At 36.4% G+C, this 16474-nt stretch overlaps 3 protein-coding genes across 4 annotated transcripts; 1 reads left to right on the forward strand and 2 right to left on the reverse strand.

Annotated features, from left to right (window-relative positions):
• Window positions 1-192: 192 nt before the first annotated feature.
• ncf2 (neutrophil cytosolic factor 2) lies at window positions 193-6683 on the forward strand. Its single transcript, XM_082150545.1, has 14 exons — window positions 193-458; window positions 644-726; window positions 1680-1788; window positions 2058-2192; window positions 2801-2908; window positions 3043-3102; window positions 3244-3287; window positions 3729-3870; window positions 5072-5140; window positions 5339-5440; window positions 5599-5750; window positions 5835-5946; window positions 6128-6236; window positions 6349-6683. The coding sequence occupies exons 1-14, from the start codon at window positions 285-287 to the stop codon at window positions 6444-6446; spliced, it is 1497 nt and encodes a 498-aa protein (XP_082006671.1). The 5' UTR covers window positions 193-284; the 3' UTR covers window positions 6447-6683.
• Window positions 6601-11521, reverse strand: dph2 (diphthamide biosynthesis 2). The gene is made up of 7 exons (XM_082150535.1): window positions 11398-11521; window positions 9994-10175; window positions 9784-9896; window positions 9305-9525; window positions 8148-8831; window positions 7236-7427; window positions 6601-7118 (listed from the first exon to the last, which is right to left on the reverse strand). The coding sequence occupies exons 2-7, from the start codon at window positions 10141-10143 to the stop codon at window positions 6961-6963; spliced, it is 1518 nt and encodes a 505-aa protein (XP_082006661.1). The 5' UTR covers window positions 10144-10175; window positions 11398-11521; the 3' UTR covers window positions 6601-6960.
• A 67-nt stretch (window positions 11522-11588) lies between these two features.
• On the reverse strand, window positions 11589-16240 carry mcur1 (mitochondrial calcium uniporter regulator 1). Of its 2 annotated transcripts, XM_082150559.1 has the most exons (9): window positions 15792-16239; window positions 15520-15639; window positions 15334-15437; window positions 14982-15083; window positions 14152-14193; window positions 13934-14005; window positions 13777-13830; window positions 13573-13687; window positions 11589-12766 (listed from the first exon to the last, which is right to left on the reverse strand). In XM_082150559.1, exons 1-9 carry the CDS (start codon window positions 15898-15900, stop codon window positions 12711-12713), a joined length of 774 nt encoding a protein of 257 aa, XP_082006685.1. In that variant the 5' UTR covers window positions 15901-16239; the 3' UTR covers window positions 11589-12710. The 2 variants fall into 2 exon arrangements, with proteins under 2 accessions (XP_082006685.1, XP_082006686.1); XM_082150560.1 differs by lacking the exon at window positions 15520-15639 and having other exon boundaries at window positions 15792-16240.
• Between the last annotated feature and the right edge of the window lie 234 nt (window positions 16241-16474).

The raw sequence follows: 16474 nt of genomic DNA on the forward strand, positions 1-16474 counted from the left end.
TCTTAAAAGCATAACTAACAAAATAAGAGCCTGATACCTTTTGTTAGATTAACTTATTAATAAGTAGCCTATGCCTTACTAACACCAAAAAAAAGTGAACTTACTCAAATAAGTGAGGAAACAACAAATAAAGAAGCAAGTGACATGTGAAGCTGATCACTTCCTCTCTCTCAGAGGAGGGGATGGGCTTGTTCTCTAAGAAAACTTTCAGATTCCCTCTACTGGGCTCACAATAGAGAAGAACAGCGTTCATTTGTTCATTGGTAATAGTTTTCTGGGGGAGCATGTCATTTGTAAGCACTCTCCGTCAGTGGGACGAGGCCGTGGCTTGTGTGGAGCAAAGAGACCCAGACTCTGCTCTCAGGATATTCCTCAACATCGAGGAGAAAAACTCCAAGATTGCCTTCAACATTGGCTGTCTTTATTTGAACAACGATGAGTTAGATGAAGCTGAAAAGGTACAGTTACCGGGCAGATTCAGTGTTTTATACTACTTAAGAAAACAACAATCAGAATACTATGCTCTTTAAATTGATTTGAAGATGTTTTTACTACTTAAAAAAAAGTTTCTGGCTGTTAAAAAGGGAAGTAAAAGTGGTTTCACTCTTTACGGGGAACTTTAATTTCTGTCATACATCCTAAGGCATTTGATGGAAGTATTGGCAAAGATGAACACCTAGCGGTGGCCTTTTTTCAGAGAGGAGTTACATTCTACAAAAAGGAAAGGTAAGGCCATTACCATCTCTTCATGACACATTAAGAAATATTGTATGCTTTTATTATAGTTCAAAAAAGAGGACCACCCCTTACCAAACAAAAATATACGGGAAATATTGTGCAATATATTAAATAATACATTTCCATAAATGGAAAACTAGTGCTTATATTTTTCAGTATACTTCAATACATTGACCATGTATGGCTATATATTGATACATATATAAAAAAAAATATAGATAGCAGTGAAGACAAAATCAGCACTTAAGTTTTACATGTAATAGCTTTATTGAAACACTCAATTAATTTATCTTTCAAGAGTTAATGCTTGGTTTTTCATAAAGCTGAACACATTATCTCATTTTATTGTTTGAATAGTTACACATTTCATATATGAAAATATGTGTGATGGACTAGGCTATATAAGAAAAAAAGTGTTTAGTGAAAACAAATTAAAAGTTTAGGATTTTTGGACAATTGGATGTCTTGTTAATGTCATGGTAACATGGTGGGTGGAAAAATGTATTTGTGCTTTATGTACTATAAATAAATATAAATACATGGATATCACAATATATATTTTCCTCATAATTGAGTACATATATTGCACATACATGTTCCCATATAAATGTAAATAGTACATAAATGTTCAAATATATTTATACACACATCTACATCTATATACTATGAATGATATTAATGAATATAAAATGACATACATTGCGATATAAGTAAATATATTGTCACATTTTTCAATATAGGAAAAGCAGCAATTCCTTATGTATTTTTCAATTTATTTTGTGATATATTAACACAATTATTCAGTATATTTTCAATATACATTAAATAATTTAATATACTGATAATTAATATTTAAGAAAATATATTTTCTTTTGCATAAGGGACAGCCCAGCACATTGTTTCTCTTGATGAAATGTTCTGCCACATAACTGTATCAACAGGTTTGAAGAGTCTCTTCTAGATTTCCAACAGGCGTTTAAGCAGTTAAGAGGAAATCAACTAATAGATTACAAACCTCTGGGGTTGAGATATAAACTGTATGCTTGTGAGGTAAGACAAGAGTTGTGCCATGCATTAAACAATGTGTATAGAATCTTGTTTTTCACCTTTATTGATTTTATACACTAATAGATGTGATGTGAATGACTCATGGTTTATTCCAAGTGATGCACTTGATGACTTATTTAACACGTACTGTATTTAGCATGACTTTATGGGCATTGGCAAGGCTTTTCCCCCATAATGCTAAAGCAAAAGTTGAATCAACAAGCTCCCAGTCCATTCTCTGATGCTGTTGTTTTGTCCCATGTAACATTTAGGTGCTGCACAACATTGGGCTGGTACAGGCTCAGTTGGGAAAATGGGAGAAAGCTCAAGAACATCTTCTTACTGCTCTGAGCCTGAGGGCAGATGCCAAATTCAGCCATATTGACCATGCTCTGGATGCCATACTGGTCTGTAACTGCTAAAGTGTTCCACTTTACATAATTATCAGTACTAGAATTTTAAACATAAATTCATATTCATGAAAATTACTGACAGAAATGCAGCTGTATAAAGTTGCCATCCTAAATGGATGAACTGAATAATTTACACACTGGATGCATTTATTTTTTATTATTATTATATAAAGCCAGTTCTGAAGTTTATCTCAAATCTAAAGTGTGCTCTCATGTGCTGTTGTTCTTTTGTAACATATTGCAGTTTTCCTAACTAAAAATTGGTTAAATTGCATAATTTGTTGCATAATCAGTGGTTCTAGTTAGGATTTGTAGGAAGTTGTGTAAGTTTCAGGAAGGACAAAATTCACAAAGACAGATGAAGTCATGCTTCATCATTGTGCATGTGTCAGTCTTCGTAAGCATTTTAATATAAAGCATTTAAAATGACATATTTTAAAACTGTTGCATCAGGATAACCTTAAAAAGTCAACTTAAAAAACAAAGTTAAAATCAGTTATATTACGCTGATGAGTATAGTGCAACACAGCATGAATTGTATGCTGTGGTTGTCTTGATGCATTGTTTTAAAAGGTCTACACATTGTGATTTCCTCTTTCCAGAAGCAGAAGCTCTTTCCTCTGGTAGAGATTCGAGTAGGGCTGCTATTCAAACCCAATAAGCACTATGTGGCAGAGCTGGAGAAAAAGGACTATCTTGGAAAAGCCAAGGTTTTTATCAAATTAATTATCAAATTAATAGTGTGCAATCACTAAAACTTTTGTCCTGCTACTGAAACAATCCCTTTTCTATTTGGCCATTAAATTAGACAAAACTGATTAAGACTAGTGGTTTTTTTTCATAGGTTGTATCTTCTATTGTACCCGCAGATGAGTTTTCTGGTTTTGCTCCACTTCAGCCTCAAGTAAGTAGTGTTGTTAACAAGTGAGTTAACAAAATAATTGCGTTAACAGTAGTATGAAATAAGAATAACTGAGAGAGGTGTGAAGATATGTTAATGCTCAAAACTGTTATTTTAATGACCACATAATTGTGTATTGTTTAGGTTGACAATGTTCCTTCTACACCAAAAGTCCCAGAGGTACTAAGGTAAAAAATGATAATTTAAGGTCATGTTCAAAATGAAGAACATTATTTAATGCATAAAAACCTCAAACTCTCTAAAACTTAAATATAAGCTATATACAGTTTGTGGAGTTTTTGTATTGTTTTGCTGTGTGTATATCAAGTGTCTGTTAAAGGGATAGTTCACCCAAAAATTAAAATTCAGTCATCAACCTCCAGGTTGTTCCAAACCTGAATGAATTTCTTTCCTCTGCTGAACACAAAAGATATTTTGAAGAATGTAGGTAACCAAACAGTTCACGGTTGCCATTGACTTGGAAAAAAAATATGGAAGTCAATGGCTACAAACTGTTTGGATGCCGACATTTTTCAAAATATATTTTTTAAGATATAAATTTGAGTGAGTAAATGATGACAGAATTGTAATTTTTGGGTGACAGTAAATGTAAATGTCATAATCAACAGGGTATTTGAAGGTGCACCGCACACTGTTCTCTATGAGTTTGTTCCTGTGACCAAAGAAGAGCTGGCTGTGTTGCCTGGAAACATTGTCTTTGTTCTTCAGAAAGGAGCAGACAACTGGGCATCTGTTGTTTTCAATGAGAAGGTACATTTTTGGTGAATTATCATAGAGGGCAGTAAATGAGAATAGACTTGAGAGCTGGAGTTCAATGTCAAAAGAACATTTCAGTGGCATGCTATCAACATACACTCACCGGCCACTTTATAAGGTACACCTGTTCAACTGCTCGTTCATGCAAATATCTAATCAGTCAATCACATGGCAGTCAATCACATGGCAGTCAATCACATGGCAAACTGAGCATCAGAATGGGGAAGAAAGGTGATTTAAGTGACCGAACGTGGGTGGAGTGGTTGTTGGTGCCAGATGGTACAGAAACTGATCTACTGGGATTTTCACACACAACCATCTCTAGGGTTTACAGAGAATAGTCTGAAAAAGAGAAGATATCAGTGAGCGGCAGTTCTGTGGGCGAAAATGGCTTAATGTCAGAGGAGAATGGCCAGACTGGTTCAAGCTGATAGAAATACAACAGTAATTCAAATAAGGACTCGTTACAACCGAGGTCTGCAGAAGAGCGTCTCTGAACGCACAACACATCGAACTTTGAAGCAGATGCAGCTGTAGAAGATCACACCGGGTCCCACTCCTGTCAACTAATAACAGGACACTGAGGCTACAATTCACACGGGCTCACCAAAATTGGAGATCAGAAAAACGTTGTCTGGTCTGATTTAGATTGTAGGGTCAGAATTTGGCGTAAACAACATGAAAGCATGGATCCATCCTGCCTTGTATCATTGGTTCAAGCTGGTGGTGTAATGGTGTGGGGGATATTTTCTTGCCCAATTAGTACCAAGTGCCCCAAAGTGTGCCATCGTTTAAACACCACAGCCAAACCGAGTATTGTTGCTGACCATATCCATCCCTTTATGACCACAGTGACCCATCCCTCTGATGGCTACTTCCAACAGGATAACACGCCATCAGAAAGCTCAAATCATCAAAATTCTAGAGCACCTTTGGTACAGCCCACAAATCTGTAGCGCAACTGGATGATACTATCATGACAAGATAGACCAAAATCTCTAAGGAATGTTTCCAGCACCTTTTTGAATCTATGCCATGAAGATTTAAGGCAGTTCTTAAGGCAAAAGGGGGTCCAACCCGGCAGTACCTAAGGTGTACCCTAAGGTGTACCTAAGTGGCCAGTGAGTGTATAAGCAGAGAGAATAATGCCCTATTTTCTGTTTAATTTTTTGTTTTGTTTTCTGGTTATTTCCAGCGAGGTCTTGTACCTTATAATTTCCTTGAACCCTTGGATATTGTTACAATGACATCAAAACCAGTACAGGTAATTGCCTTTTGAACGAATATGCAATTTTACAAAACAGCAAAATGGCACAGAGATGAACTTTATATAGATTTATAACTCAAACCACTTAGATGTTGTTGTTGAGATCCATGTTCAAAAGCTACTCGCGTTTAATTGAGCTAAATTACTTTTTTTGTCCTACATTATAAAAATCTAATAAAAATCAACATCTTATAGATTGAACCAGTAAATGAAAATGATGATATACCAGCTCCACCAAGAAGAGCAGCACCTAGTAGACCAGTGGGAACAGACGGCCTGAAAACTGTGAATGGAAAGGTTCAGTATTTCATCACATACAACATAATCACAGTCTATTAACTGTAACCTGTTATCAACTAACATAACTATCAAACAATGCTTCCACTGCATATCAAAAAGACAACTTTTTTTTAGATATAGGAATTATTTCTCAAGCTTGACTATATTCCTCACAGACTAGTAACGCTAGTGAATTCTCAGGCTGCATTGTGAAAGTACACTTTCAGTTCACCATTGCTATCAGTATTGCACCTGGACAACCATATGGAGTCATTCTTCAGATGATAAGCTCTAAACTGAAGCTGCCTGCATCAACATTAACTTTACGGTAACTATACAAGTTATAACATTGCCAGCACTGTATTAAGATATTTCAGGGAGAAATAAAATGTGGTTGTAATGTTCCTTTCAGTTTTGCCAAGGAAGGCTCGGATGAGAGGGTGATTATTGAGGACTCTGAAATGGAGGCTGTGTGGAATAGTGTGAAGGATGGCCGTCTTACGCTGTGGTGTTCAATGACAGAGGTAAAGACTTGACAGAGCTTGACTCATCTACCCTCACACAGGATCAAATGACCACATAATAGACGTATAACAGCTGAGTACACTATACCTTACATATAGTAATAATAATCTAAAACAGCTTTTCCAGTAACTAAACTCCAAAATTTCTTTTTTGGCCCTTCCCAAAACTGCTGTCCAAAAGGGTAAAAGTGTGCCTCATGAGAAAGTGGTTGCTCTTTACTCTTATGACTCTACTACCCCAGAGGATCTGGGTTTCAAACAGGGAAACGTCATCACAGTTCTTTCAAAAGGTAGGAACTGACACTGTGATACTTGTATTTCACTAATATGGACATAAAATACAGTATGACTATGAACTTAGGCATTCTTGAGATGAATTTCTGATTTTTCTTTCATTTTCAGTCAATGATGAGTGGCTTGAGGGTCAATGCAACGGGAAGATTGGCATATTCCCATCAACCTTTGTCAAAGCACTTAATGGGGATCAGAAATGTAAATGAATGTTCAACAAATAGTTACAACTAATGTGCTCTTTTACACATATTTGGCAGTATTTTTTTTTTAATATTGTTAAACTCAGGCCAGAGCTTGCTCATGCTCATCCCACTTTGATTGTATAGTATATGTCAGACCAGATCATACACAGAGGTCATATTTTAACAAATCCAGAAAAATTTGTTTTATTCTGTTTGAATATAACATTTAAAACAAGACAACATTAAAGCACATTGACATCAGTTACATTTTTCTTCTATTATTCTATAGATTGCTACCATATTAGTAGCACAATAGAACTTCACATTCTTATATTTAACAAATATTAATTTACCTTCCTTGATCTTTGACCAGCAGCAAAATAAACACTTGCTATTATCAAGACTTGAAACATGTCCCCAAAAAAGGTATTATTACTGACAATTAAATCCTCTTCAAAATACTGATGTGATTCATGTGCTGTGAGTGTGAAGATAGTCCTTGGATGATTTCCTGTGACAGTCTAATAGTAAGTGAGTGTTATGATTTTTGAGGAGATGTTAAAGCATCTTTATTACCCACACCCTCCTCCTCATAAGCGATTGCAATGCCTCTCCGTCCCTCCACAGCTTTCAACACTGGCGTCTGCCCCAGTTTGGGCTCCAGTCCCTGCCAACTACGGCCAGCCAAAAATGATGCTGCAAAACAAAAAGATCCTGATTATATTCTGCATTTGCATGAATCAAACGTTTTTATTAAAAAAGTGGCAGAATTACTACCACAACTACAGTTCAGTATGGCCTCAGACTCTATACCTGCAGTGTTAGTATTGGCCACAGTGAGAGTCTGATTCCTGGGCACAAGTGAAGAAGACTCTGTGCCATTTATTAACTCAGATGAGGAGGTGGAACAGGCTCGCAGAGCTCCTGTGATAAGAGAGACATCTGTGCACTCTTCCTCAATGGCAGACTCATTTGGTTCAGGGGAAACCACATGACTGATTCCACCTATAATAAAGGTTTCTCATTAGATGCTCAGAACGATACTACATGTGGGCTGCGTTCCAGTCCATTTTTAGACACGCACTTGCGAATTTCCCTAAACACTTCCCCTCGGGGGAATCCCAGCCGCCATTTTGAAGTGCGTTCCATTTCGTGAAGTGGACGAGAGAAGTTTATATGGACAGACCCTCGCTCCCTCGATTTTGACAGAGGGACCGATCTACTTCATATGTACACTTCAGGCTGCTCCATATACCACAATGCAACGATTGTGATGTCAACGCATACTGCGTTTAATTTACCCCACCACAAACAACTATGATATAATAATTATTTTTTTTAAATACAAATAATTAAACAACTCGAACACAGACTTATATACATATAGAATGCTGCATTAAACAATTTCGTAAGGGTAAAATAAATAAATAATAAATCAACCCCATAGTGGATTCTAAGTGATTAAGTGATTAGCACGTTCCAATTCAGCCTATTGCAAAAGTTCCGCCAGTAGTGGGCACTCATGCAACGTAAGCAATGACGTACATCCGAGTGAACAAGACGGAGGGAAGTTAGCGAGTGAAGGGCGTGACAATTTTGGACTGGAACGCAGCCATGGACACATAAACTGACATCATTCAAAGCCCATAAGCAACACAATATCAATATCACAATGCTTTTCTAGTGCTCTATAGTATGATTTGTTAAAATGATGCAATGTCATACCAGGCAGTAAATCTCTGAAGTCTGTGATGTATTCTCCAGTCCACTCTCTTTGCTTATTGCAAGCCAACTCCATCTCGAAGGGAGTCACCACAGGTCTGTAGAATTCACTTGAATCCAGCAGTGAGTTCTCTGGACAGGCAACCAGCACGTAAACATCAACTTCCAAGAAGTTGGCGAGCTTGGGAACATTGATCTTTCCCATAGCAAACATATAGGTCTTCTTGCCTGCTTTGTGAATAATGTCTTTCAGCTGCTCTATGATGGTCAGATAGTTAGCGACACCCAGGGTGCCCACCAAAATGCCCACCACACTGGCATCTTTAGCCCGCTCAATGGCATAATAGCGTTTCATCAGTGCCTTGTTGATTTGAACTGATTCCACTCGTCCTGTGCACGTTTCTGGATTAAATGAGCTGAAGGCACAATGGTTCCAGGTCATCATGAAGTTTGTCAGAGTCAGGCCTTCCTGGCCAATGTAAAACATGCTGCAATCATCAACACTCTGTCCCTTTTTTACACTAAACTGTCTGCCGAATTTAAAAATGACACTATCATCCTGTGAATTCAAGTGATCACTGTTCACACAGCTGTCCTGTATCAGTTCAGCACCGCAGGAATAATCTGTTTTTAGAAGAGATACCGCAGCATTGGGGTAGATATCACACAAAAGCGTCCTGAGATCACCTGAGGAGAGATGATATAAATTAACACATAACATTCACAATGGTATTAAATCAGAGGTGTCCTGCTCCTGCAGGGCCACAAACCTACAGAGTTCAGCTCCAATCCAAATTAATCACACCTGAAGCAGCTCTATTTGATGGGACAGCCATTGGTGTAGTGGTGTCTGAAACCATAGCAGACATTATCAAGTACAATTATTTAATCCCATAATGCACAACTGAAAACTTTTTTGTCAGTCAAAGCCATTAAATGTAAAATATTCACTTGAAGTTGCTTACTTTATTCACTCTTTTAAGAGTACTATATTTGTGGACTGATAGGGAATAGTGAATAGGGGACAATTTCAGATACAGACCGAGAAACTTCAAGGCAGGTGTGTTGGGGAACGTTGGAGCTCAACTCTGCACAACAACACTCGCCCCCCAGCAGTAGGATTGGACACCCATGTGCATAGATTGAACAGTAACAATTACCTATAGCATGTGAATAGGTGACATCATACAGTATGATCACATGACTTTGGCGGTCAGGGTAAAGCTCTTTAAAGGCTGCAACACACTGCTGGACATCTATAGGTCTTTTCCCAAACACATGCAGAAGAGGAAGTCGTCTGCATGGACTGAGGCAAGATGGCCCATAATGCACTATACAGTCTGCTTTAACATGTTCTGCTGCTACCTCATCCACACAACAGCTGAAAAGGAAATAAACATGTCTGGAAGTCAGAATTAGCCATACAATATCTTTTGGTAATAATTTTGAATTTTTACAATTTATGTTTCATCAGAATGGTATGAAACGTGCTATATAAATACGGTACACAAAAAATGTGGACATGATTAGAAAAGTCTTAAAAATATAAAATATGTAGGGCTATATAGGTATTTAGTGGTTACATTGTGGTATTACATATGATTTTCTTGTAATGTAAATGAAACAACAGGGTTCTTACCTGCCATAGGATGTATCTCCTAAAATGTATGTCTTGGCTTTGGTTTCATTCTCTATTTCTGCAGAGACCCGGACGGCATCAGGAAGTAGTTCATCTGGAAACTGTAAGGCTACCTGTGATAAAAACAGGACATATTTATATCTTTAATAGATCAGCTGGACAAATGGTTTCAGTAAACATGACAGATGATTTCGAAAGATGTTGTCTTGCCTTTGTGAATTGATTACTAGTGACAAAATCACATGTCTCAGCTATTTGATACAGCTTCATCAAATTTCCAGCATGGCTGCTTGTGATGGTGGACACATTGACAGTGCGCTGAAGAACTGCCTCACTGTTGCTACTGAAAGCGTCTGTCATCTTCTCTCAGGAGATAGTGATGTACTTTGGGTCTGAAAAGAATGAGAGTTATAATTAAGCACTAAGCAGCATCACATTCTGCGTAATGCTGGAAAGAACAAACACAGCAAAGTAATTGCCCTTCCCCACAACAGCACACAATCTAAAATTTCACTCAAGTTTCATCCAACCATAAAAGTAGCTTAGGATTGTCATTAAAGGTCCAGTATAAAGGGGTTTAAAGGGATAGTTGACCTAAAAACGAAAATTCTGTCATTAATTACTCATCCTCTTGTCGTTCCAAACCCGTAAGACTTTCGTTCATCGTCGGAACACAAATGAATATCTTTTTGATGAAATCTGAGATCCATAGATACTACTTTGACACTTCAAAAAGTTGATAAAGAGATCGTAAAACTAGTCCATATGAATTGAGCGGTTTAGTCAAAATTTTCTGAAGAAACATGATTACTTTTTATGATGAACAGATTTAATTTAGGCTATTATTCACATATAAAAATTGATCAGTGAACATAAACAGAAGCTCAACCGAACATGCTTGATGCGAGAACAAACCTCATTGGTTCTTGTGGAAGCTCAAACCATAGACCTAAGTAGGCTCAAACGGGCTTTGTAACACGAGAATGAACATCATTGGTTCTCGCACATCAAGCAAACATGCTTGAGCTTCTGTTTACCACTATGGATGACGTGCAAGTTAAGGAATGTTTATGTGAATAAAAGCCTAAATTAAATCTGTTCATTATAAAAAAGCGACTATAGTCTCTTCAGAAAATTTTGACTAAATAGCTAAATTCATATGAATTAGTTTTACAATCCCTTATGAACTTTTTAAGCGTCAAAGTGTCAATTGTGTAGCTGTCAATGGAGGGACAGGAAGCTCTCAGATTCCATCAAAAAGATCATCATTTGTGTTCAGAAGATGAACTAAAGTCTTACGGATTTCAGTCATTAATGACAGAATTTTAATTATTGGGTGAACTGTGATGAACCTGACATTCATAAATGAATATCGACGTTTATTAAAATATAACTGATATGTCTCGCTCGCTTAAAGATAAGATTTGTTTAGATTACAGTTAACAGAATCATTCTAACTCTACAGACTAATACGTTGCACATTGGAACCAGCTGGGAGTTGCCACAGAAACTGCTTGAAGCGGCTAAAACTAGTTGACCGCTGGATAAATTCATTTAACTGAATTTGCGACCACCAAAATTACATATAATAAATCACAACAAAACGTAACCTACCAAAACAGAGATGCACATTACATGTCAATTCCCACGTGAGGTTGAGAGGAACACGGCACTCTTTTCTTCATCGTTCAGCGCCTGCGACTCGAGTTCATCTTCATCATACTGCCTTCTAGTGTACTGGAGAGACGGTCGGTGACGGTGACAACTTTCATATTTGACTTAAAAAAACAGGTACACAAAGAGAATTCAAGACCAGACTTTTATTATTCAGAATTCATCATATTCACTTTGACTTTCGTTGAATCATAATCATATTATTATGAATGCAATTTTTGGACATCTCGTGTGCGTTTAAGTCCTCACCTTTTAGTCAAATGATCTATGTATTGTAAACTCATTTATTCTGGCAACAATCCCAACCATCCAAAATATGACAAAAGTCATGTAATGTAGGCTACTTTAATCATTACACAACTGCCAAAATTACCCAAGGCACTTTATATGACATCATCCAGCTGTTTGTCACACACAGCTGTGCTGAAGATTCAGTGTGATGATGCTTAGATATGCAGTGCATTTAAACGGCATAATTTCATCACACTTAAAATGACAACACAACATAACATACACAACATATATGAATACAAAGTTAATTGCTGTTTGTTCTAAAAACGGCTACAAATTTGTAAATTGTGAAGGTGAATGTGTATTTATAGTTGCTTGAACACCTTCTTGTTTTAGCATGGACCTTTTTCAGACTGTGATGATTTTGTGTTTCCACAGTTATCAACATCTCAAATCTAGTAAAGTTTTTCATATAAAAAAAATTTGATACACATTTATAACACTTTATATATTGTTATATTACCTAGTCAAAAAAATAAACAAATAAAAATACCGTTGCTGTGAGGGTGTTTCTAACACAACAGTTGAGGGAGTGATGGCAAATTTGACATCTTTCTTCTGACCAATGTAATCAATCTCTTTATTTTTCCCTCTTGGAAAGTCGTGGAAGCTCTATTACAGATTCTTCTTTTGCTATTGGAGCAATTAAAAAAATATATTTGCACTCATCTCCCCTTCACCGCTGTAGAAGTTTACCCAACTATGACAACTTCTGCTTCTTAGGCTTAATTCAAGCTGTTGACATTGGTGTAAATAAGCTTGAACTTCATGATCCTAATGCAAGATGTTGCACTGTTGATGTAGATATGTAAATATGATTGATTTTCCTAATAGAACTTGATATCTTAATAAAGCAAGAACGGACATTTGCTCCTAGAGGATGACCGTGAATATCACAGCTCTTCTTATGACCAAAGGCTGATGAGAGAGTTTTTTTTAGGAAGAACAATGTCTCCTGGTGTTCACATCCATATCCGATAGAATCCAAGTACTACTGTGAGACACGTGAATACTGAACCTAGAAGAATTACAAAAATAAATCATGAATGAAAATTAATTCTGAAAAAGTCTCTTACTGACCAGTTATTTGAATAACTCATCTTGAAAAAATTCATCTTGACCTCTTTATCGGTATGATTAATGTAACATGGACATTCTGCAGCTGTGTGTACAGCAGGTCCTTGAGAAGGAACTTAATGAACACACTATCTTTGCCGAGACCAGTGGTGGACAAAGTAATCAAGTACTTGAGTAAAAGCACAGATATTCTAATAAGACATCACTTCAGTAAAAGTACTCCTTTTTTAATTTCACTTGAGTAATACTTGATTTTTAATGTACTGATCAATGAATTATGTTTAGGATTAGTTCAGACATCTGCAAATAAGCAAATGTTTTAAACACTAGCAAGTAGTCATCAAAGTAGTCATACAAAATATTAAATCTCAATATACTAATATATCAATTTAATTTACTGATAATTCAAGTGTACAATCAAGAAAAGTAACAAAATATTCCATATTGTATTTGAAAAATGAGGAAAAACAATGTGTGTAAACAAAAAAAAGTATAAACATACAATATACAGACTGCTACAGCAGCAGTCCACCACTGGCCGAGTCTTTTTTTGTATTTTACTTGCAGCCTAATTTTGGGCCTTCATAAAATAAATAAGCTCAACAATAGGTTTCAGCCTCATTCCAGACTTTTGAAAAAAAAAAAATGAACTTGAGGACTGCAAACACCCTGTATGACTAGTCCGACAGATGTACAACTTTTTCAAATTGTTTTCAAATTGCAAATGTGTGATCTTGACACTTTTACCTGCAAGATATTTGATAGTATCTAGTTTATGTGCCTCCAGCATAGTCTTCAGGCCAGCCACTTCTGTGTCGATTTTCATGTTGGTCTCTGTCACATGCCGATCCTGCTCAGAATGCTAAGAAAGCAGCTCCAGTTTTATAAAATGTTTCATAAAAAAAAAAAAATCAAGAAGATATTATTGTCCTAAATGCTTGTACTTCTCACCATTTCCATCAATTCATTCCTGGTCCCAATAAGTTTTCTGTCAAAGTCTACCGTCTGGACCAAGAGCAAACACATCTCAGTTAAAGCATAATTATGTAACTTCCAGCTCAAAACGACACAACTCTAAAAACTAAGTCTTTGATCTTGCTGTACTTACCATCTCCTTTACACGGCTTTTCTCTATGTTCAAATCCAAAATGGTATCTGCACGCCTTTTGCGTATCACATCCTGCAGCACAAAACAAAATGTAAAACTATAATAACTAGAGTTCCCAGTATTTTGTATGGTCAGGGGCTGTGTATTTAAGGTCTGAATAGCAAAGTAAAACCTTTTTTTTTTTTTATCAAAAAGTTGTTTTTTTTCCATTAACTTACAGTGAGTTGTAACTTTAGCTGTGATAGCTCAACCTTGATTTTCTGTAAAGGAAATAAGATACATAATACTTCTTTATTAGGTGATGTACCAATTGAGGGATTCAAGGCAAACCATATAATGACCTTATTCAAAAAAAAGGCATCACTTTTTATTTCACAGCTACTGTTACATTATGTATTTGAATTTACAGAGACAAGAGATTCAGACGGCATAAGGAAATATTTATATTTATTTATATACACTAACGTTCAAAAGTTTAGGTTCAGTAAGGTTTTTTTTTTTTAAGAAATTAATAATTAATCAGCAAGAACACAATAAATGTATCAAAAGACATTTATAATGTTCCAAATGATTTCTATTTGAAATAAATGCTGTTCTTTGGAACTTTCTATTTATCACAGAATCCTGATTTTTTTTTATCAAGATTTACGCAAAAATATTAAAAAGCACAACCGTCTTCAACATTGATAGAAAGAAATGTTTCTTGAGCACCAAATCATCATATTAGAATGATTTCTGAAGGATCATGTGACGCTGAAGACTGGAGTAATGATGCTGAAAATTCACCTTTGCCATCAAAGGAATAAATTACATTTGAAAATATATTCAAATAGAAACACTGCTTGTAATAATATTTCACATTACTGTTTTTACTGTATTTTTTTATCAAATAAATGCAGACTTGGTGAGCATAAGAGACTTCTTTCAAAAAACATTTAAAAAAAAAAAATCACTGACCCCAAACTTACAAATAATGCAAGTATACAAATCGAGTGGGTGATGATGATAATAGATAACAAATGGTCTGATAATAGATATGAGGTCTCACCTCATTGTCTGCCAATAATGCTGAGAATTCACTCTTCTCAAGAATGATCATGTCCTTTTTCACAGCGGTGATATGAGACATGACTTTCTGTAACATGATTTCCTGTAAAACAAAAATAGTCAAGAAGAATAACTGACCTGTTCGACCTGGGCTCTGCTATGAGGGAAGTTGTATAGACAACAACAGGCTTTTTTTTTTATGTGTACATTAAAAACATAATGTCATGATCAACTTTGGTAATTGTTTGCCAACTTTTCCCATGAATCAATCACTTAAACCTTATCAAAAGTTGAATACATGAGCTAAATCAATAAGTGATCACAGCAGCATGAAAATATAATAGAAATCTCACTTGCTGTGTCTTGGTGGCCATGTCACCGTACGTAACGTCCATGTTTGAATTTGTGGTTTTCACCATCATATTGACAATGACCTCCGCCTGCTGGGTCATGAAACCTGAAAGGACACAGATCATTTTGATGAATCACTGACCTAGACTTTGCCAGAACATTTTAGAAACACTGAAAAGCAATCTTACCGCTTTCCTCAAGCAGTCGGACCATTGCATGAGTGTCAAAGAATAGCTTCCTATTGCCAGACTTAGATATGTCAGATTTTTTCAGGTCATACTGTAGAGTTTTAACAGAGGTGCTCAACTCTGAAACAAAGACAATGGGGACGATTAGCGTAGGATATGCAAATCATAGAAAACTGGTCATTATCAACAGCAGTAAACGTTCTGCAAACTTAGACGTGTGGTGTGTGTATCACTTAACGTTGTTACAGTACAAACATCGAGAGTATACGCACCTCTGACCAACATGCATGAACCTCTCAACAGCAGAACAGACTCCGTGCCAGACCTGCTAAATCCACTTCTGATCGCAGAGATCAGATGTCTGCTGTGCGGAGACCACATTCTGCAGAAGCCTGAAAATGAGCACTTTGTAGCCTATTTTTTTTAATATTAAATCCGTGGAAAACTTTCAAATGTTGTGAGATCGCGGCGGCGCGGGACCTGATTTGACCGCATGATCTTGCTTTTCTCCTCTGTAGCCTGGTCTTCTAAAATCAATACTTTGAAAAAAACGTTTTTAATTCCTGAAATAATTCACAATAATTACATAACCGGGTCAGTAAGACACTGTTTTTCCCGCACTGCGATAAGAAATATAAAGGTTTTCAAACTTTTCTCCTTTTTGTTTGACAGATCCGTCAACCTCTGTCAAGCTTCCTGTAACAGTGCGTAAACAATGACGTTTCACGTACACATGCTGTTCTTCTAAAAGCGAGACGTAAGCACGTCGTAACGTTAACAAATGGTAAGCGAGGGGAGGTGCTTACTGCTTAGCAACCAGAAAATGTTTACTCATGGGGTAAATATATAAATATTGTATGACCGGTTTTATTCTCTATTCATTAGCCTATTTAGCCTCCACTTGCATTTATTGCAGCACCTTTACCAAAATGTGGGACACTACAGTTTAACCCCC

This window comes from Leuciscus leuciscus (genome assembly GCF_965113295.1).
Source record: "Leuciscus leuciscus genome assembly, chromosome: 2".
NCBI classification, from domain to species: domain Eukaryota; kingdom Metazoa; phylum Chordata; class Actinopteri; order Cypriniformes; family Leuciscidae; genus Leuciscus; species Leuciscus leuciscus.

Excerpts from the sequence above, each read along its gene's own strand:
- ncf2 (XM_082150545.1), top strand. The coding sequence starts at position 285 with ATGTCATTTGTAAGCACTCTCCGTCAGTGGGACGAGGCCGTGGCTTGT. Across the intron at positions 3,288-3,728 it reads AAAGTCCCAGAGGTACTAAG|GGTATTTGAAGGTGCACCGC; the intron begins GTAAAAAATGAT and ends CATAATCAACAG. Across the intron at positions 5,141-5,338 it reads TGACATCAAAACCAGTACAG|ATTGAACCAGTAAATGAAAA; the intron begins GTAATTGCCTTT and ends AACATCTTATAG.
- dph2 (XM_082150535.1), bottom strand. The coding sequence starts at position 10,143 with ATGACAGACGCTTTCAGTAGCAACAGTGAGGCAGTTCTTCAGCGCACT. Across the intron at positions 7,428-8,147 it reads CTTCAGAGATTTACTGCCTG|GTGGAATCAGTCATGTGGTT; the intron begins GTATGACATTGC and ends CCTTTATTATAG. Across the intron at positions 7,119-7,235 it reads GGCCAATACTAACACTGCAG|CATCATTTTTGGCTGGCCGT; the intron begins GTATAGAGTCTG and ends TTTGTTTTGCAG.
- mcur1 (XM_082150559.1), bottom strand. The coding sequence starts at position 15,900 with ATGTGGTCTCCGCACAGCAGACATCTGATCTCTGCGATCAGAAGTGGA. Across the intron at positions 15,084-15,333 it reads TGGCCACCAAGACACAGCAA|GAAATCATGTTACAGAAAGT; the intron begins GTGAGATTTCTA and ends TTTGTTTTACAG. Across the intron at positions 14,194-14,981 it reads CATTATTGGCAGACAATGAG|AAAATCAAGGTTGAGCTATC; the intron begins GTGAGACCTCAT and ends TTTCCTTTACAG.